This window comes from Xiphophorus hellerii, chromosome 6, assembly GCF_003331165.1.
Source record: "Xiphophorus hellerii strain 12219 chromosome 6, Xiphophorus_hellerii-4.1, whole genome shotgun sequence".
NCBI lineage: Eukaryota > Metazoa > Chordata > Actinopteri > Cyprinodontiformes > Poeciliidae > Xiphophorus > Xiphophorus hellerii.
In genome coordinates, this window is record NC_045677.1 from 7,324,913 (window position 1) to 7,346,738 (window position 21,826).

The following is a 21,826-nucleotide window of genomic DNA, read 5'->3' on the forward strand; positions in this document are numbered from 1 at the left end:
AAAATCAACTCTCATGGCGTAGTTGCGTCACAAAAATTGGGCGATCTTGTTAACAGGAAGGCATCCACTTCCCCTTCTTGGCACCAAACCCAGGTTGTGCTGTTTGGCACAGAGGTCTGTGTGAGGTGTTCTGTGATTGGTTAGAAGTCTGCTGGGGTGTTTTATTATTTTTTATTTGACATTTTGTTGACATTGTGTTTCAACTAGTCCTGTTTTGACAACTTTTAGGGAGCGTTTATCATCTGCTAGGAATTACATGAATTTGTAAGATTTTTGACAAAATACCTACGAAGATGATCAAGCGGATGGAAATTGAAACATTGGTGCTCACAGAGGAGGTTGAGGCACTATCCTCATGACTGTTTTGTAACATGAATGTGGCGTGACCTACCCTGAAAAGCTGGAGGGGAGTCTGCGCCATGTTTGAAAAGTGTGTGTGAATACGAACGTCTTGCAAACCACCTGACCGCTCATCGGCCATTAAGCTTCGGTTAAAGTTTAGGAGAACCTTTAAGATTTGTTTGCAAAAATAAAACACACACAGTAAGTTTATGTTCTTATTCTCTTTATCCAATGTCTACATTTATTGTATATACTCAGAAGGTTTCAGTGGGCAGGCATTCATTGGGCAAGAGACGGGCTGCCAGTCCATCACAAGGCAACACAGAACAACCAGCCATATTCACACGCACACAGGCACCTAAATGAATTATTAATCTGTTAGATCTAGATGAGACTAAGACAGACTTTGTTTTAGCAACCTCCCAAATGGGTTTGGCGTGAAACGAATAATGAAAATGTGGAACAGCGTCTCATCCTAGTAGCTAAAGGCTGTCCAAAGACCCTGGGAACATTGTTACAACGCGGTTGACTTTGAAAGCGTGGTTTTATTTTTAGGACGGACGTTGCATGACAAGAAATATTGTTTAAGAACGCTCGAGCCATGTCAAACAAACAGAGAAGGAATTGACCATATCAAAAGCCTCTATTAGAGCAAATGGAGTGACACAACGACTAACCAGGGTTGACTTTGAGAAGTTTCCAGGTCGGTTTCTTGTCATGAGAAAGTGGAGCGAAACAGTCCCCAGATATAAATACACCTCCACCATCAGAGATGTCCGCGGTGGGAAAATGAATACTGTGTTTCGCCACCAAAAACACAGCTGCTAAGTATGTTAAAATAATAACATCATCTATATCTGTGAGTGGTGGAGAGCGGAGAGGAGGTAGTCCAACCACACGCTCTCTCACACACTCACACACCATAGCCATTGTTGGCCCACGTACACGGTGTGTGTCCGCCCAAACGTTAACCGCCGGCTCAGCCGACAGTAAAGCGTGAGCGTGATTGCCCGAGACATATTTAGAAAAGGACTGCCCAGAACACATGCACAATTACGCATTAGTCCGCAGAGGTGTATGTGCACATAAACACGTGCACATCTACACATGCACGATGGTGTGCTTCAAGCCTGACCAGCTGCGTTCAAATTTAAACCATATCTCAACCCCCCTGCCACCTCTCACGCAACATAATTGCCACGTCCTTTGGACATGTCTGTGTTTCAGTGGCCAACACACACAATCAAAAAGACTTTATCGCTAAAACTGGCTACATGGGGGTATGTTGTTAGCCCTATACAAACACGAGGAAGCTGTGTTTATTCACTTTCTGTGGAAAGAACATACATTTTAGAGCTATAAGCTGTAGGCTTTGTGTAAGCAGGTTCAACATGCAAAGATTCAACAAAGGGTCCCGAAGATACACGTTGTTCCTTTTATTTAGCTTCAAATAATAGAATGTTCAAGGGATGATGATGTATAATTTCAAACTCTTGCCATATAAAGAAACTTAACAGGGTGTCTGAGAGATTTAAGTGCAACATTTGGTGTCAGTTTCTAAGTAGATGTAAATACTGCGTTTTTACTGCTTTTTATAAACGCTAATTTTAAGCTGTAGCAGTAGCTATTTTCTGAGTTTTTATCAAAGAAATGTATCATCAGTGTTTTTAAAGTAGGTTAAATTCAATGTGAAGGAACAAAATCACAGAAAAAATTGAATTATAAACGCATTACAATGTAATGCAGTGCGTTGCAAAAGGAACGATAAGTATACATCCATATTTTTTATATGAGTGAAAATCTGAAAAGAGTGTGTAAATCAGTGGCGATTCTAGCCCTCAGCACCCCTGAATCAGGTTGCCACCCATCCCGGAAAATACGGAGTCGTCCAGTATTTGGCCATTAAATGTGTATTTGGTGGTATAAACAGGAGGTTTTCAATGGGGTTCAGTGCAGTGGGCTTTAAATTTCTTCCAGACCTGTATGTAGTTGTTAACAGTTTTAGTTGGACAAAACTATTTAATTTCGTATGTGAATGTATGTAAATAAGCAGTGACGTTTAGAAAAATGCACTAACGAATAATTTCTCTTGGGCCTCCTCCCTGCTGGGCACCCCCAGGTCAGATCCTAGAATCGCCCCTGGTGTAAATGAAGCACAAAACAGGCATCCATACTGTCAAGGATTTGTTTTGGTCTTCCAAACGGCTGATACCTTATTTTTTAAATTTTGCTATCAATTTCTCAGTTTCTTCAGAAGATTTAGCTACTTCATCCTTGGCGAGTTCAGCATCCTTTTAAATCCCTCAGCATCCACATCATGTGTCTAACAAATTCCAAGTCAGCCTTTTCTCTTAGAGAGATTCACAGGCATTATCCTACATGTGCAGCACTGTAGCCTTATAAAAGTAACTGTAGCCCACTTAAAAGAGACTTAATATCCTTCTTCTTAAGCAAGTTAATATAATTAACAAGAGATGTTACTTACATGTTCTGTGCAAAATATTTCTCAGATAAAAGAGATTTTACCTGCTCAGTTCTGCCTATTTTGAGCTCATCTCAGAATGAGCTTTTTTTTTTTTTTTTTAGGGCTCTGTCACTTTTATGCAAATGAGCTGTTGTTGGTCACACCCACCGCCCCCCAGCTCCACGTTTACACATTTGAAAATGGCTACAAAGAGATGAGTACAACCTTACATCTTTGTGACTTTATAATCGGGAGGTTTTTGAAATGACTCGTTTTCCGATGAAAACAAAAAATATTAACTGAAAATGGCTGGATTTTTTTTTTTTTTTTGGAAAAAATAAAAAAATCTGGTATTTAGAAAACAGACAGTTTGGTTTAATTGATTTACATTCATTTGACTGGTCACCCACTTGCCTGACAATGTGCCATTTTCTTTCTTTATTATAACACTGGTAGACTCTGTTGCTACTTTTCTATTCAAATTTGTTACCTTTCTGTTGAACTTGACGAACTTGAGCGTCTAAATAAGCCTCTATCTGACGAATGGAAAAGCTAATTGAAAGGTTAGTTTAATGGATCCGTTTTGATTGATGAGTTGGGCAACTGACCAGAGGGGTCCATGTTCCAGTGGCTGCCACTGCAACAGGGTCTTGTGAATTTTAGCAGGGCTGCGCTGCTCCCTCCTCCAGGAAAACCTGGCCCAGACCCAGTCAGCACATTTTATTCTAGATCTCTTTATGTGATATCCTTCACGTTCAGTGGGAGGCCACTTCCACTTCAAGCAGGCTTGTGTTACTGTTGCAACAGCTGTACTTGTCTTTCTTTTTTTAATGCAATCTCCTCAATATCATACACACTTACCCACATGGATCATTTAATAGTTTTGCAGAGTGATTTTGTTTGGGGGGGCATCGGTGTGCATGCCATCTGTCCTGTGTGGAGCGCTCCATCTGCAATAAAAGTTGATCAAAGGAAGATTTGTGAGGCAGGACCTCAACACATCTGAGCCAGAGGAAGGAGAGGAAATGCATCCTGGGACGATAAGAGAGTTTCAGCGATAAGATCCACAAAACACAAAGTTGGTCTTTGTGCATGTCGGCCACTGCCACAGCGAGGGGAGGGGATGAATGCTTTTACATCCCTTCACTCACAGGGCCGAGATCAAACGTCGCCCGCTCTACAAGCAGAGGCGATAAGAAGCGGCACAGGAAGATGAAACTTTTAGTGCAGAGTTGTGATTTTTGTCTTAATGGACCCCTTAACTGTGACAATATAAATTGTATTCACGACTTTAAATATTTTTGAAATCCGAATCCGAACAGCTTACGCGTGTTTTGATTGGTAATGTTGGGTATTTAAAAAAAACCCAACATTTTTGCACTCTGCTTCAAACACACAAAAGCAGCTAAAAGATAAGATCTCCTCCTTGGCCCTGGAGCAGCCGGCTTTCTGTACCTCTGCGGTCCCCTCAGTTCCTGGAAATGCAGAGTTCTCCACAATTTGATCTGCAGCTGAGCTTGAGACTTCTGAACCTTTACTAAACGGTGGGACGGACAGATGTTGGTGTAATATGATTGCTCTAACACACATTTAAAGTTTTACTTATACAAAAAAAGAAAAATAATTCATAACTGCAATAAACACTAAGAAGTGGAGTGATCTCTTCACCTTTCATTTGGGGTTAGGAGGATGTAGCCTTGCAAAAGCATTTATACCCATTCAGGTTCTTTATTTTTGACCACATTAAATGTAAAAACAAATTAGGCTTTTTTTTATAGGAATTTTATTCGATTTTACGTGATATACTGAAATAAAGTAGAACACGAGAGTAAGGTGGAAGAATAAGGATATAATGAATATTTAATAAATAAAAATGCTAGAGTCCTGAGTTGTTTTGGAGTATGATTTATTGATTCTGTCAAAGTTAAATGGATCTGTCGGCGAGTATCTGAAATATGAAAATAAGTGACACAAAGAGGTTTAAACTCTTTTAATCGTGATTCTGCCATGCAAGTTCCTGGCCAGCCAGGATTAAACAGAAGCTGAAAAAATATAGCCAAAAACATCAAATATGTTACAATTTTTATACAAAACTGACATTAGGGTAGATTTCTTGATTTATGAAAAGAAATGCATACTTCGCAAATATATATCTTTGCATGCAGGTTGTTTGACTTTCATGATTTAGTACTTTTTTTTGTACAGCCTCCAAAAATTTGAAAAAAAAAAGTAGACAGAAATAGACAATAGCAAGCATGTTTTAAGCATTATGTACAACAACACTATGTACAAAATATACAATGTGCCTTTTAGCCCATGTTATGTTTCCGTTCATCAGTCAATTACTGTAACCTATTCAGTTATAAGTGGACAATAAATAACTGAACATAATGACAAATAATTAAAAGTAGAACTTCTAGAGTTAAAATTGACATGTATTTCGTTCATATATTTTCCCAGTCAGAAGTTTACATATACTCAACACTGACATGAATTTTACACTAATTTAAGGCTTCTGATGTTTCATTTGAAGCTTTTCTCCAGCAAGGCTAGAATGTAATCATACGCCCTACTTTATATTTGGATAAATATTCCTCAATACAACTTGTATAGTTTGTTTATGTTGCTCTCCTGCCATGAGCTTGGGTTTAATTTGATTGATCCAGAGTTTAAAACACCGTTATGCGTCTACATTTCGTTGGCCCTGGGGGGTAATTCATCTTCATTGTTGTAGAAGGAAAGGTACAGTATCATGCAACCACCGTGCTCAACACATGCATCTGCAACACCATCTTTGTCTCGTCTGACCATAAAAGCATCCAGCTTGTCCGTTTGGGCAGCCGATCAGTGAATTCAGGCTCAAAGGTGTCGACTTTGGAGCAAGGCTTTCTTCCTTGCTTCTGGGCCGTGTTGAAAGTAAACTTAGCTCACTGCGATGCTGGTGTTCCAGGAGGCACTTGAGCCTTGGCGATTGGTGATTTCCGGGTTGCTACCGGAAATCTTTAAGACATTTCCTTTCGTCCAAAGGCGACACTTTGAGTCAGATGTTTGAGGCTTGGAGACACCTGAGTGTTGCGTCTGATTTAGGAAGGATTTTGGTTAGTTTCCTGAGTCTATGCCAAGAAACGAACCAATTTGAAACGCTTCTAAAACAGAGGAGCGGTTGAATGTCCAGTCGGAAAACAATGCAACTTGCTAAGGATTTTTTTGTGACCAAATAATAACGAGGAATCTGTGTATACATTAGAGGCTGAATGCATAATGTTGACCCAGTGGATTAGATTCTTGTTTGGAAGATTAACATTTCAAATAAATCTTTAACACCTCAAAGTTAATAGATAATTCATGCCAGTGGTGATCAGAAATGCATAAACTGTGTATAAGTTTCTAAAACCAGTCCTACACTAATGGAATTGTATGCGTTTCTGCACATTTTGATTATCTCAAACTTTAATTTTAGAAAGCTTGTGTAACAATGCTTCCTACTTTAATGCTAGTTGAGTCATTTCCCCCCCCTTATTTAGTTGCTGCATGTAGAAAAAGACTTAAGGAGCTCTGAAATGTTCTGACTAAAAGTGATATCAGACTTTAACCTTAACGCCTAAAATTACATGCTGGGATGGTGCAGCTATCTGGTTGCGTAATAGTTATTTTTAAGTGTTAAAAAGCATGATGTCACGATGTCACGGCAGCCACAAGTGCATTGTGGGCACACGTGCATTCTGTGGCTAACTCTGAAGGTTCAGGCCAGAAGACTTTGAAAAACTGTAATTCTATAAAATCCTTCGCCACAGGCTGACTGGAAAGCAGTTCACCGATGACCTAAGAAACAAGCGAATCCTTGAGGAAAAACACACGTAGAACTTCAAGTGTTTGAGTCAGACAAGTTGAGTTATTTACTCCGGGGCAAAATTATCGGTTTTTAATTTCACGCTGGGTGGGCTTCTCAGATACGATCGCCAGTACTTTGTCCTTTCGGGTCTTTTTCTCAGACGACTGCAAAAACTCTGAAGGCTTTTCCTCCTGTGGGGTTCAGTAAGCTGAAAGAACACGAGTCAGAGAGTAAAAAAAGACATTCTGTCGTGACACATAACAACGTGAATGTTACGCACTTGAACAAAGTACGAATGTTGTGTTATTAATCAACGAATGCAATTAAAAACAGATACGGGAAATGTAATTGATGGCCACTCAAAAAAGATTGACAATACCGTTCTTAGGTTTCTTTGTAACGGATTTGGCAGTATGCTATTTCAGCTAAAGTTAAACTTTTCACTCAATGTCTTAAAACTGATTGCCAATATTTTGGGAAGTTCACCAACGCTATGCTGCATCCCTCGAGGATGATGTTTTCAGGCTGCCAAGCGAACCTCTTTCCAATTTCTTTGAATTTCTTGCTTCTTCCTCTCAGATTGGGCTTTCAGTCCATGTTAGTAAAAGACTTATTTCATATTTCTCACCAAAACGCATCCATCTCTGGGACTCGGTATGTTTCCTTCCTGAATGGCATTATTACTAAATATTTGCCTATTTGCACATAATTGAACAGATGAATGTAAAGTAAGGTAATTTTATTTATATAGCACTTTGAACAAGTCAGTTCAAAGTACTATATATGAATTAGAAAGAAATACGAACAAAACAACAAAACCAAAAGAAAGACAAAAAGGTAAAAGTATAAAACTACATATATTGGTTCCCCATGTAAGAATAAGAATAAGTAATCCATAAGTTATAAACTATGAAAGGGTTTCTCTGGATTCTTGTTCTGATAAAACTAAATGTTGGTTCTCCATGTTTGATTCAATTAGTAATGTTGAGAATAAATAGTTCTGTGTTTTCCTTCTATCTCTTTTAGCTAGTTGCTAAGCTAAACCTAAAGAAAATGACATGTTAGGAAATGCAAATGAGAGCTAGGGTTAGCGGAAATGACACACTAGGGAACGTCCTCTTTAGGGCGCAGCTTAGATAGAGGCTAACAAAGGAGATCACAAACTCTTCTTGGTTGCCATTTTGTCTTGCTAGCTCCCAAAAGTAGCATGTCAGAATGGACCAGCTGCATTTTGGTATTAGTAAATGGAATTCATGAATTCAGCTCACTGACTCTTTTTCAACCTCATACATCAAGAGCTCAGCATGGATAATTCTCCACAGTAAGTATAAAACTAAATATTGGTTCCAGTTGTTCTGGGTTGAGTTGTAGATTTGTACAATATAAAGCTAAATGTTGGTTCTCCATATTTAATTCATGTCCTTGGTTGTTAAGTAGATGGTACTTTGTAAGTTTGTTCTAGATTTGTAAACTAACAGGAGTTTCTCCAAGTCTTGCTCCGATATTAAAACTACTAAGCTAAATGTTGATCTACAGTAATGAGTACACCACAATTTCTAAAAGTAATAAACTAAACTGTTTTCTGTTGTGGCATCACTGTGCCCAAAGGTTTCACAAGGCTTGTTGAGTTCCACAATTCAGACCCCTTATGTCCTGCCTGAATTATTTTGAGTTTTTCCAGACGTCACACAAGGGAGCTTTGTGTGACACCTGTGCACACCCGTGTAGCCCACAGGTGTGCATTAGTTTAATGCAAAGTCATGTCACCAACTTCGCTTCCAGGTTGTGGCACATTAATCGTGACGCATGTGAACTTCTGGCAGACAGTAGCAGAAATCGATCTCACTACTCTTGACTTTTACAAAACGAGATTAATAATAATAATAGCAACAGTACCTGACGTGACCCAGCAAATGTTCAGTCTTATTTAATATCAGACGATGTGTAACGTCTGTTTCTACAGTGTCTGCAAGTATCTAGTTTCAACTATACAGTCGTTGGCTTCATATCCCGTTCACGTGAGTCCCTGGAGATCTGAAGATGTTCTACCTCTCTGAGTTGATCCCGTTCTGGTAACTGCCACTGTACTGCCGCCGTGTGTCCACTGGCATCACATCAAGGTAGCCGCCTGACTCACTCCGGATTACTCCTGCGTGGATGGCTGCTCTGCAGATGCTAGATTTCTTCACAACACATTATAAAGCAAATTATTAACCGTTCTGTAAAAGGTGAAAAAAAAAGAAAACAATAACAATGAACAGGAGTTATTAATGATGGAAAGGCTTACATCGGTGTAGTACTTTGTTCCAATGACTCGAGCTCCACTATCATGCAAACAATTCTTGGGGCAATACAACCTGGAAAAAGGTATAGTCGTAGGACATTTCCTGATGTTTTTTCAACTAACAGCAAGAAAGTAGAGTGAGTGAATTAATAATCAGATATGTAAGAAGTTGCACTTATTTTCCCATTTCTATTTGGTTTTCCTTTACCCATCATCTAGATGGAAAAGGGGGGAACGAAAAGGACACTGATTTCTCCACAGTAGCTTCATAGCAAACCTCAACTTTGACAATTTGGCTGCCGCCATCATAGTTTTTCTCCGTGTGGTCCCACCTCAAAGAATGTGATGAAAGATTCAGGGTTTTTTTTCTCCCATGTAAAGTACTCCTGACGTCTGAGCTCAACTGCGTCTCTTTCCTGAACGGAGCTATTGCTGCCCTTAGCTCCTCATGGTTTTTCCTTCCAGCAGAAGTTACTGCTGTCCCAATGTTTTAATTGTGTGTCTTTCTAGAAGAAAAATTGTGACTCTGTCTGCTCTTTATTTTCCTTCCCAATAAAGGTTATCGTTCACTGTTTCTGTGTCCTGATCGGTGGCTCCTCCACTCTGTCCTCACATGCTTGCTAAGGATGAGGGATTGCTGCAAGGTCAATTACTCTGTAATCCGCCACCACTAATTTTTTCTTTTTAGATATTTGGAGCCTGGATTTGACTGCATATAATGTAGTTTTATTTTGACTTTATGATTGGATTTTATTGCAATGAATTGGACTGATTTGAGTTTAAGTTCAACTCTATGTAACTGAACCTGTTATGTCATTTAAAGTGGCTTGGGATGGCATCTATTGTTTTAAATGGGAGCAATATAAATACAGTTTATTGTAAACAAGACGTCTGCCAGTGAGAAACTGATGCATTTGACGCAACATGACTAGAAAACAACATGCAATTAGTATAAAGGAGTCGTACCTGGGACAGTGTCGAACGGGTTTCTTGAAAGGACAGAAAAGTGACACTGTTGTATCGCATCTTATTGCTTTTACTGGAAAACAAAGCAGATGCTGCTAAAAATTGTTCTGCAGTATGTCCTTATGCAAATAACAGCAAAAAAATAAAATAAAATAAAATAAATCATTCTCACCAGGTACTGATTCCACTTTGAAGGAATTGGCGCTTCTATTTTTCCTGCAAAGATGATTAAAGGATAGTGACCGGTGAGAAGTATGGCACTTAAACAAATACAGGATAAGAGATTTCGTAGATGTCCATATGGGCACGACGTTAAATTTCTTACCCAATGGATTGGACACCATTCTTGTATGATTTGGTGAATAGTTGTTTTCTACCCAGTCGGGTCACATCCAGCCATCCCCCGTCATTGTCAATGACCCCAGAGTGTAGCCCAGCTCCACACACACTGGATTGCTGAAAGACGAGTGAAGGACTATCTAAGTCTCTGCAAACAAGGCGTTGCAGCATACAGTAATGGTGTTGGTGGTTGTCTCTAAGTGAAAATTCAGAGATTTTGTTGGGATTCTAGTAAGAGTTAACTAGAATCCCAACAATTCTAGTTGTTGGGATTCTACAACTAGAATTGTTGATTCTACAACAACTAGAATTGTTGTAACAGTTGTAGAGTCACCAATGAGCTATTGGTGACTCATTCAAAAGAGTCACCAATAGCAAGTGGTGACTCTTTTCTCATCTTTTGGCATAAATGTAAGCTAATTGATCCCGGAAGATAAAGCTAATAAGTCCACAGTGTACTTCTAGCAGCTTAAAGTAGAAACTCAAAAGTATCGCAGCAGTTTACATTTAGGAACCTCTCAACTCTGATATTGTTTCCCTTATGTAGTCGTTTCCAAAGAATGAAATTATAATTTACAGAGGAAATATATTCTGGAGGCAGCATACCACCAATGTTCTTCCTGTGTGAAACATGTGCTGAAAATGCAACATATACAGTACAGACCAAAAGTTTGGACACACCTTCTCATTGAATTCAATGAGAAGGTGTGTCCAAACTTTTGGTCTGTACTGTATATTTATATTTTTTTTTCTCAGAGTATCTGTTCAGCAAAAAAAGTTAAAATAATTAAAAGACTATTCTGTACTTTTTGCCTTTAACACACTTTACTTTTATACCAGTTACTGTGAGAGGAAAAGCGCTTTCACATTCTATTCTCAGTACATGTTTCACACACAAAGATCACTGGTGGCAAGCTGCCTCTCACCTCCATACCCTGTGCATATAATCATCAGTAAACTGCTGTGACATAGTGGAGATTATTTCAGAACAGCAGAGGTTGGCTTTAGTGTTCGCCCCTCTCACACAACCTGCAGACTTCAGCTTCTGGGAAACAATTAATCTGGATTTACCTTTGTAGATTTGAAGACACCAACAGAGTCATCTACTGTACGTAAGGCCAACTGGTTACAACCTTTCGACAGAACTTCATTCCAAAAGACATGAACTATCTCCGTTTAAGTGACCATTTACCATGTCGTAGTAAGAAGTCCCGACTACTTTTCCAGGCCGCTCAAAGCAACCAGGTGGGCATTCATATCTGTGGACAGAGGCCGCATGTGGGTCAACATTCCCGCAGCACTGATGTTACGCAAACATGGCAAAACGGTTCAGCTGTGAGCACTGAAACAGATATTCTTTCAGCTGATGTTTTACCTGTTACAGGTTGTTCCCTTGCACTGATCTCTCAGCTTGGTCTCACACTCAACCTGTTGGGCTTGTGAGACAACGAAGAATCACTTTAGTTAGAGTCAAAACGCTTTAAGAAGTGAATACAGATGTATCGATAAAAAAGGTTTATTAAAGAGGGACGTGCATACACATCTGCTCTGTACTGGCAACTTGGTTTCCCTCTGTGTTTTCATTAGGTGATGGGGTTGGTGTTCGGACCCTCGGTTGGGGCTCTCTGTCTCTCACTGGTTCTGGTTCAATGTAGTTGTTTTCCTCCCTTTCAGGAGCTGGATGCCGTTCAACGCCACCGTCTAGAAACAATGCGATGTCGTATCATTCAAGTGTTGTGCTACATCTTATTACATTTTCTTTATTCGTTTAAGTTGCATTGAGCGATGGTTTTCAGAAATGAGAATAAAAAGATTAACCTGCTTAGATAAAAGTATTTCGAGGTCACAACTGCTTCAAAATTGCATTACAAGGTGAAACAACCTACTGGGTCAGAAAATGTGTTGCCCTTTGCCAGAGTTGGGTAGTAGCTAGTTACATGTATTCAATTAGATTTAAATGAATAACTAATAAAAAAGTAAATTAAAAAAATTACTTTTAGGAGTATTTTTACTACACTGTACTTTTTACTTTTACTTTAGCAATGTTATTATGAAGTATTGCTACTCTTATGTGAGTAAAATTGAAAGAAACCAATTCTGAAAAATTTTCTGATTGCCTGATTTTGTAATTTTGGTGATTAAAACACCAACATTGCCACTTAACTGTATATTTTTAGTCCGTCTGATGATGTAGTTTTTAAATATTAAAGGATTGAAAATCTGATTAGTTACTCAGTACTTGAGTAGACTTTTTACCAAATACTTTTTAATCTTACTAGAGCAGTTTCTTGGACGGCTATTTTTACATCTTGGTGAATAAAAATATGTTGAGTAAAATTTTTGGGTACTCTGCCCACCTCCGCCCTTAGGTGACCGTCTGCCAGTACGAAGGTCTGCCCTACCTTTGTAGCATAAGTTGTTTCGGCAGCCACCACCATAGCTGGCTGGACAAGCAGAACAAGGCGTCCCGTATTTGTAAGGCGCATGGCCCCACCAGTTTCCCCTGAGAAAACAACATTTGAGTATTTTCTATCAAACTACGAAAACAGACAAAACCACTTCTACTATCAATTGCACTTTGTCCACGGACTTACGGAGGGGAGTAGTTGCAGACCAGATAAACGGCTTTGGTCCAGATCATTCCCCAAACATTCATGTTGTAACACGTGTTGATGGCACAGCCAATGCGATTGCTGGTGGCCCACACCAGCTGAAAAGGAAGATGTTTAAACATTACAAGCTGCTTGAAGGTGAACTAAACATACTGACCACTTCTGTGGTCACACTTACCATTCTCATTTCACTCAATCACCCTTACGCACACTTAGAAAATCATACACCAACATGCACATTGATATAGACCACTTGGCTTTAAATGTATTTCCCAATGAGACTTCAACATGGGGTGGGTGAAGGTGGAATCAAACTCCCAACCTTCCAATTCCTAAGCTATTCATACCAAAAGGCACAGAGTCAGTCGCCTATTGTCTAATATTACTTTAATGCGGAGTAGCTGAAATGTAGCATAACATTGGATTATTGATGGAATAGATTTAAATATGTTGCACAATTAAAGAATGATGTCTATGTCTGTCTTATGATAAGCTTTTGTACAAACTTTTGTACTCAATGTCTTTTAGACAAGCTTTGGTCAGTTAAGATCATCTCCTAGTCACGTTCAATAACTTGATTAAAAAAAGATTAATAAATTCTCGTTTAGCTTCTGAGAAAAGCGACATGATGATTCCTACCTGAGTGTAGTGCGTGCAAACCGGCCCCGAACATCTGAACGGACAGTGTGGATTACACTCCTGGGAGTACGGGTAACTGTAGTACCTCACCTCATCATACCAGGCCTGTACATGGTAGGTCGGGGGTCTGTCTCTAAAGTTCAAGAATTATGCATTTTTAAACATGAAGAATGTCACCGACAAGGACTACAATATGTATAATCAAGTATTTTATCTCCATACGGTTGATTTCTATGAGGTAGGGAAAAGAAACAGAAAATTTTTTTATGTACGGACCATTTAAATACAATTTGGTGTTTATGACTTGTAAACACTGAATTGTGTGTTGTTTAGAACACACAATTCAGTTGAAACTACTGGTTCAATGTAGTTCTGGTTCAGCTACATCGAACCAGAACCAGTAAGAGACAGAGAGCCCCAGTTGATACATTCCGTTTTCCAGCAAATATTTTCGTCTGCCATATAAACCACAATAACAGTGGAATTTCTCAAGCCTGTGCTGCGATCGCAGTAGAGCACGGATTTACTTTGAAGCTTTCTACACCAATACGGAAGTATCATTCCACTTTGAGGGAAGATATTAGCTTAAGTCCTGCAACATCTGCAGGTGAAACAAACTTTCAAAAGTATTGGTTCACACACACCTGCCCCAGTGCGTTCCAAGGTTTTGGCCTATTTGTGTCAGCATGTGGCTCGGCCCGTGCTCCCATCGGCAGGCGTGCGCCCAGTACTCTGCGCTCCTCTCCAACTCGTAATCCCATAACTGGAAAACAAAAGCACAGAAGAACACACAGATCGGCGGACGACGTTCACAGAGGTGAAAAAAAAAATAAAAAATTTCACAAGGAAAGATAAACTCAGGTCAGCACCAGTAAGGGGCTGGGAGCATCAGCTTGTTGCTGGGAGAAAGTTTGATCTGAAATTAAAAAAAAAAAAAAAAAAGTGGTCATCCAGGGGAACCTCGAACTCCCTGCTGATTTAATTCGGCTAATTGGCCACTTACCGCACTTGTGGATTTAAGTGCTACTCATAACAACTTGTTCGAAAGTTTCATCATTCTCTTCAAGGACACCGAACCACCGTAGGTTCTACCAAAACCAGCTTGGCTCTAACCGTACATACATGAGGCAGGCTGAACCCGAAGGAGAAATCCGCTCTCTACTCTCAGTTCAAAGGCCCCCCCTTCTCTTTCTTTTTTTTTTTTTGCGATTTAACACCAGGCAGTAAGAGCTAGGCCTCTCCTTGTCAACACACACATTCACCTCCTTTCACTCAGACACGTACATGCGAGACCACCAGATCAGCTTGCAGCTGTGTGCTACTATTCGGTGTGGTTGTTTCATAGCTTGTTTCCAGTAACTGATCTTAAAAAAAACAAGCAACACAGAAAGTCTCTGTTTTGCTACTTGATGCCATCTTAAATGTAAGAACCGAACAAAACTGAGGTGAATTCAAGCCAACATACCTGAATGGAGTTCACTCACATCTTGTTCAGAAGCAAACAGAAAGAAAAAAAAATAGACTGTGCGTAGGGGGTTGGGCAATTTAAATGCCATGGTGAAATTAATGCACTGTTGACTCTGATGGGGAGGGCAAAGAATAGATGCAGTGTGCACTGTTGTTGGCCTGCCATTTAGCTGCATTATGCCTATCTTGTGTCAACAGTAATAGGATAATGCTTAACTGTGGACCACCATAATGCTTACCATATGTTCCGCATAAAGCTAACGCACCGGTGCCAAGGTTTATGAAGGGAAACCTGATACCTTTTACCCCTTTTATTCTGGTACAAAAAGATACCTAAGAAATAAAGTTAAAGGTTAAAATGATGCTGAAACAAAACATGCATCATGTATTCATTTGTTCCTCCTAATTTTGAAGATATTGTTGTACTTTTTCTATTACAATTAATGACTTTGACACTTTGGGTTATCTGCTACATAGACGATGATCACAAGTCGACTTTTAATCTAGCCCTTGTGTTATTAAGGTTTCGTGAGGGTTTTTAAGTCACCAATCTTTTCTAATAAACCTCTGAGGAAGTACTAGAATACCTAGATTTGTACTGGAGAATATACTAATGCTGCGTCTATCCGTTGCCTCATCAACTGTCTCATCCACCATTGCATTGTCTTCCTCTGCTATGTCCATGACAAAGCAAAGTTGCCAGGTATGGAGTTGCTTGTCAGCTCCCATGTCCAACATCCTCATTCTTATCCGTCTATCTTTTCTCAGAACATGTCACAACCATCTCAGCCTCCCCTCTCTGTTCCTCTAGTCTCGTCCGTGCTGGTCGCGCCCAATGAAAATTTCTGCATCTTCTACTCCGTCACTCCTGTCTTCTGGCGGTGCCACTGCTGGTTATGCCACGCCGTTCAAAATTACGACCCCGAAGGAAGCTCTCCACAGGTACCTTAGTTTGATCAGGGATCATAACTGATCACATATGAAGCCTAGGCGCAAATTCAAACTGGAAGACTCTCTCTAGCCCTACCTGCATTATCCAACCGGTGCATCCCGCTCATCACCGTCGACCAATCAACGCTGGTCCAAGACACGTCACGTCCAATCACTGTCCAAGTCCCAGCTGATAAGGACCTCCGTCCATGGTGTCTTCCGCTTTCCAGCAGAGCTCAACCCACCTCCGCCCCTTCACCTCCACTCGCCCGGCCCTTCGGCCGCCTTCTTCACCAACCTCCACCACCAGTGCCGGGTCTCAGGGAATGACGTTCCTATCAGCATCTGGAATGCTCATCCGAGCCTATCGCCAATTTTGCGATAATCGATGTCCTCTGCCGGGGCCCGAGCGCCAAAGATTTAATTCATGCATGTTAATAAACTTTTCTAATCGTGTTCCTTTCTCTGTCTGAGTCTCTCCAGATTGAATTTGTGATGTGAAAAAAATGTGAAAGAGAATCAAAAATAGACTTGACTACATGCAATTAAATTAAATTATATATGAGGTTTTGGCATTGTGTACTTATTTATGTACATAAAAATGGACCAAACACCAAGTGAAGAAAACTGGTAGAAAACGGTGCATTTACCTTTACGAAGGAGGTAAGTGGAAACAATATGACGCAGCATATAATGTACTTATTTCACTTTATTGCATATTTGTCTTTCATTTTATGTTTCTAGAGGACATAATGTCATCAGAAAATACAACACAGTTTTATCACCACATAAACCTGCCAGAGCTACATATGTCTTAGAGTTTATTTGTACTTATACTCAGAAGAACTCACTCTCAGAGTAAAGCTATTTACAGCTTGTGAACTCAATTGGTTGCACTGAATTTCATTCATTCATTCATTCATGCCAAAGTAAATCATGTTCTTTCTACTGTATTGTTTTGCATTGGTCTCTCTTTCACATAAAGGATATGATACTTTTCTACGGCACTGTGCCTGTAGCATAGCTGGTACTGTACGCTCTTTTTGTTTTTTTGTTTTTTTAACACTTAAACAGTGGCAGAGATTGTTTCTTTTAACTCTGCTGGCAGATTCACAGCTCAATGAACCTCGTTCATTTGAAGAACTGGAAACCCCAAATCTACCCTCACTCCCTAGTTATTAATCATTGCTACTTACAAAAAATAAAATAAAAAAAATTAAAATGAAGCCTTAACCGCGCCAACTTTACTGCAGTTTCTAACGATTGCTGACATCACAGTGTGTTCTTCATGTCCGTCTTATTCTTCCAACTCAATTATCCAGTCAATTAAAATCAACTCCACAAATCCTCCTTGTGAGAGGTTAGCAGAAAATGACCGGTTCGTTTTCGCTTTCCAAGGAACAGAACTTTTCGAAATACAGACACGCCTCCAACTACAAATGTCACTGTAAAAATTAGTAGGAGGACAAGAATACAATAGATGAATATAATAAATCATGCTTTGCTTAAATATTTCTCTAGTTAGTTTTTCCTCAAGGTAATATCTTAAAATGATGCGATGATGGACATTTCTGATCGTTTTTCAATTATCAAGAGAGTCTGCTGAGGGAGAACTGGCATGATTCAGCTCAAAACAACTTTCCGGGCATCTTTTTGCGTGCGAGTTGAGATGAGGGCGCGTCAGAAACCCGTATTCTTTTGGCTCTACTCTGGCCCCACGCCAGTCAGGTCTACCTCGTTTGAAACAAGTTCCCCAATGTTGCGTCCAAAATTAGAGGCATCGGGGGGCGGGAGATCAGAGAAAGCAAGCTCAGAAATAGGTGTAGACATTATTTGAGTGAACTGGGATGGATAGGGAGAGATGTGGCCCAAGGTTAGAGAGAAAGCGAGAAACGGCGAAGAAATGCGTGCAGAATAGCCAGAGAGAGAGGCAGAAGATTGAGCAAGTAAAGCATTAAAAAAAAAAAAGTCAACATGGAGAGAAATGGAATGATGGAGTGAGGGTAGGCAGGGCAGGAAGCGGAGGCCGATGGGCAGGGTGGTTGAGGTGGAGGACAGGACAACACTGCGGGGGTGAAAGCTGGACCTGGGCCAGGGTCAGTGAGGGCGTCCAAGAAGGAGGCATGACTTAGAGGCGAGCCAGACAGTAGCTCAGGCTTGCAGAGCTCAGTTTCATTATTCCCTGCTCTGCACAGTCAAGAAACTACTTTGTTCTTGGGAAGCTTTCTCGCTGAAACCCGACTTGGGCTTCCGTACATAGATACGTTTCAACCAATTGGCATACGCTAAATTAGACGGTCTTACATTACATGTAAGATCAGATTGTATTCGACTGTATTTGCATGAATTATCTTTAGAGCAGTGGTGTAGTAGGTACTGTTGCCTCACAGCAAGAAGATCCTTGGTTCAAATCGGTTTAAATTGGTTCCAGTGCATATGTGGGTTTTCTCAGGGTACCCAGGCTTCCTGCCACAGTCCTAAATCATGACTGTAAAATTAATTGGTCTCTCTAAATTGTGTGGGTAAAGTGTCTTGGGATTACCTGCATTGTGAATTGTTACTATTTATATATATACACGTAGATTTAAACAAACTAATTCAATTTAGTATGCAGTCAATTGATTTTAAGTGCCTCATATTTGGTAAAAAACAAACAAAAATTGGTTGATTCAAATGCTCATACCTTGACATATATGAATGTATATTGGATATTAAATACACACTTTTTTTTTTTTTATATGAATATCTCCAACAGTGGAGAGTGGCAGTACTGAAGCCTCTTTGGCCCAAAACACATGAACAACATGGTGCGTGGGTATGTTACGCAGTATTACACAATGTAAATAGGACTAAAGCAATGAGGTGTTTTGGTTGTGAGTTCATATTCAGAAATATCAACATGAATATCCCATGATTCCCACTAACTCTCACCACAAAATCCAATATGGGTCCCTTACAATGTACACAAAAAAAAGAGTCTTGCACATAGCATTGTACAAACATTTAGTGAACATGTTGCTTTGTTGCTTAGATGCAGATATGTAGGGATAAATGTTTCAACTTGTGTTGGTAAAGTGGTCTTGAGCCCTCACCTCATTAGCATAAAAAGAAGAAGTCCTGTGATCAGTTATCTAGTATTTGTATTAGTACGGCAAAATAGTAAAGTATAGGTGTCAGGAATTATGATGGCACTGGAACATGGTGCTAACATTTTTAACTTCGACATTCTGTTGCATCTGTTGCAAGTTTTTAACTTTCCCTAGCCTGGCCATTGCCTTCCTGTCCCATCCCACTCTGAAAAAAAAAATCTCGCTTACAGCACAGTCTGGGTTTTCTACCCTTGACTTGGATTGTCTCCAGTAGATTTTTCTTTCTTTCTTTTTTTTACCGAGCCAATCAGCGAACAGTAGTATAAGTTGTGAACGAAGACACCGATTTTCAGTTTTGCAACCGTAGTCTGCCTGTAGTTTTGGCAATGGCAGTGGAGGAAGAGAACAAAGTCATTCAGTCCATGTTGGTCACGCTTCAAAATACCGAATCAACATTAGCAGTGGCCTCGTTCAGCTCAACACTTCTCTCTTCGCAGTGGAGGACGGCTGTTTACAGCGCAGGCAATTTCCAGTAAGCCTCTTAGCGACAAACTCGTGCAGTGCATATGTCACAGGCAAACATTAGCAATTGGGTACAATTTTCAAACTTCAACACAGTCCACGCCTCCAGAAAGTAATCGTTTCTCAGTACATCTCTAGATGAAGCAATGGTGTAGGACAAGGAGCTGGTTTTTACCCTAACGTGTTGATAGAATTGGAAACTAAAGGCTTCCTGAAAACACTTGGTTAAACATGCTTCGAAGAAGTTTTAAGATGTTTAATTGGCAGCACTTTGTGTCCTCAGTAGAAAAAGAAATGGTTACAGATAAGATATGAGTTTTAAACACTATAAAAATACCACTAATAACTAACGACTCTATAGCTCCTGTTAGTGCCAAACTAAAGGCTATTTCACAGTTTTGTGATGAGTCTGGGATGCATTTGATTATGTCTCACTTTCAGTGTTATTATTAGTTCTACACTGGGCAGAACTTTTTTAAAAGATAAAAAAACATCTATGAAGCTCGGGTATCTTTAATGTGTTTTTTAGGCACTAGGAGTAGTAGAACCCGAACTGGATTTCTTGACACTGATTACAGATTCTTTAGAACACTGCAGTTTGTGAAACCTTTCTTCAACTTTACTTGTGAAGACAACAGTTTTCCATGGATTGTGCCCTTCTTCCTCAACCTAACCAATTATTTTGAGTTTCAGAGACAGAATTGCCGTTCACAAAGCACACAATCAACCGAGGGGTGGCAACGCAACATAACCGGAGGCGTCAACTTCCCATTGACTGAGCATGGATTAAAGCAACAGAGAACGTGTTCAGGAAGCAACTGAAAGTGAATGTCATTCTTCATTAGCTGACGCTTGTGCTCCCCAACCAAACCTTCTTCACTACCTCAGTGTTTCGGTCTCCTACTCAGGACGTATGTACCAACTCAAGCTTGTTGAAACAAATACAAACCTGCTTATAGCTGTAGCAAGGATCCTTTACAAACGGTGAATTAAAAGTCAGAAAACACTAGTATCCAAATTGTGAATTAACAAAAAGTCATTTTTTTCCCCAAATGGCATGATCGTTCTTTTATGTAATTAGGTTGAGAAACATCGCAGCACAGACAGCTTGCTCTAAACTTACCATGTACTCCATGTTGGAGGCCGGAGGGTAGACCTGTCCCCGCAGCTTGTTGTGCAGGTCAAGGATCAGGTGCTTGTCTTCCTCGCTGATGGCCCTCTTCCCCCTCGACCGCGCCCTCCACCACTCCCCGTCCTTGCCCTTGTACTTGTCCAGGATCGAGTCGAGCCGAGTGGAGTTTGAGAGGAACACGGCCACAGCGCTCTGGCTCAGGCAGAGCATCAGGCCCGCTGCTCTGACCCAGCAAGATAAAGGAAGAGACCTCCTCATGACGAAGGGGCGACGGACGTTTGATTTCACTGCACAACACCAGGAAGTTGGTTTTAATTTAGCTTTTCAACATTTTTTTTACCAATCGGCTCGATTTCATCGATTTTCATCAGATGAAATCGAACCTTGCATTTTTCTCCACACAGTTTTTTGTTTTTTTTAAATAAAATTGATATCTACTCTAATGCCTGCAGCAGCTTAATAAAAACAGTGTCATCTTGGATTTACTTTCAGCCCCACTTTAATAATTCCTTAAGTAGGAGGGAGAAAACTTCAAAACAGTGAGCCTAATATACCTTCAGCGCTCTGAGTGCATCTGCAGGTCACTGCATCAGTACACACAGTAGGACCAGTGTAAACACAGCGTTCACACGACATGTTATACAGCAAAGCTTCACTGCGCATGCTTAATTAATTAAAGATTGAGTAAAATCTTACTAGTTAGCAAATACTATTATTATTATTATTATTACACCTACATGGAATTAGCAACCAAAGCAAAAAGCATAATCTTATACTTACAAGCAGCAAGAAGTTTTTCTTTGTCCTAAGGTTTTCTTGATTTTCTGCCAGATTCAATCTTCCAGATGCGGAACCGTGGTGAGATCAGCGCGGACTGACAGAGAGCACTTCAATCCGTCCATCAGACATGATGAGCTCGGACAGCCGGGGTCTCCTTCAAGCTCCACATCCACGCTGCAGCAGGACAGAGAGACGCTGAATGTCTGTCGGTACCTGCTGAATTCCTCAGGTCTCTCAGGACGCCGCAGGCTGAGCGGGATCGCCGGTCATTTTTGCACTTATATACAAATTTGCGCTCGGTTAACGCGGGCGCGAGGCTGCGGCCTCGCCCCCTGACAGCGCGCGCTCTCCCTCCTTTTCGCAAATGTGCGCGCGTGCGCACCGACACAAACACGCGCGAGCACACGCACTCACATGCACACACACAC

General features: G+C 40.3%; 1 protein-coding gene across 1 annotated transcript; it reads right to left on the minus strand.

Annotated features, from left to right (window-relative positions):
- Positions 1 to 4,695: 4,695 nt before the first annotated feature.
- On the minus strand, positions 4,696 to 21,800 carry LOC116720892 (cysteine-rich secretory protein LCCL domain-containing 1-like). The gene is made up of 15 exons (XM_032564327.1): positions 21,399 to 21,800; positions 20,610 to 20,905; positions 14,123 to 14,241; positions 13,479 to 13,611; positions 12,822 to 12,937; positions 12,630 to 12,730; positions 11,767 to 11,928; positions 11,603 to 11,663; positions 11,420 to 11,486; positions 10,214 to 10,344; positions 10,061 to 10,104; positions 9,889 to 9,961; positions 8,926 to 8,995; positions 8,688 to 8,821; positions 4,696 to 6,846 (listed from the first exon to the last, which is right to left on the minus strand). The coding sequence occupies exons 2-15, from the start codon at positions 20,874 to 20,876 to the stop codon at positions 6,795 to 6,797; spliced, it is 1,530 nt and encodes a 509-aa protein (XP_032420218.1). The 5' UTR covers positions 20,877 to 20,905; positions 21,399 to 21,800; the 3' UTR covers positions 4,696 to 6,794.
- Positions 21,801 to 21,826: the final 26 nt, after the last annotated feature.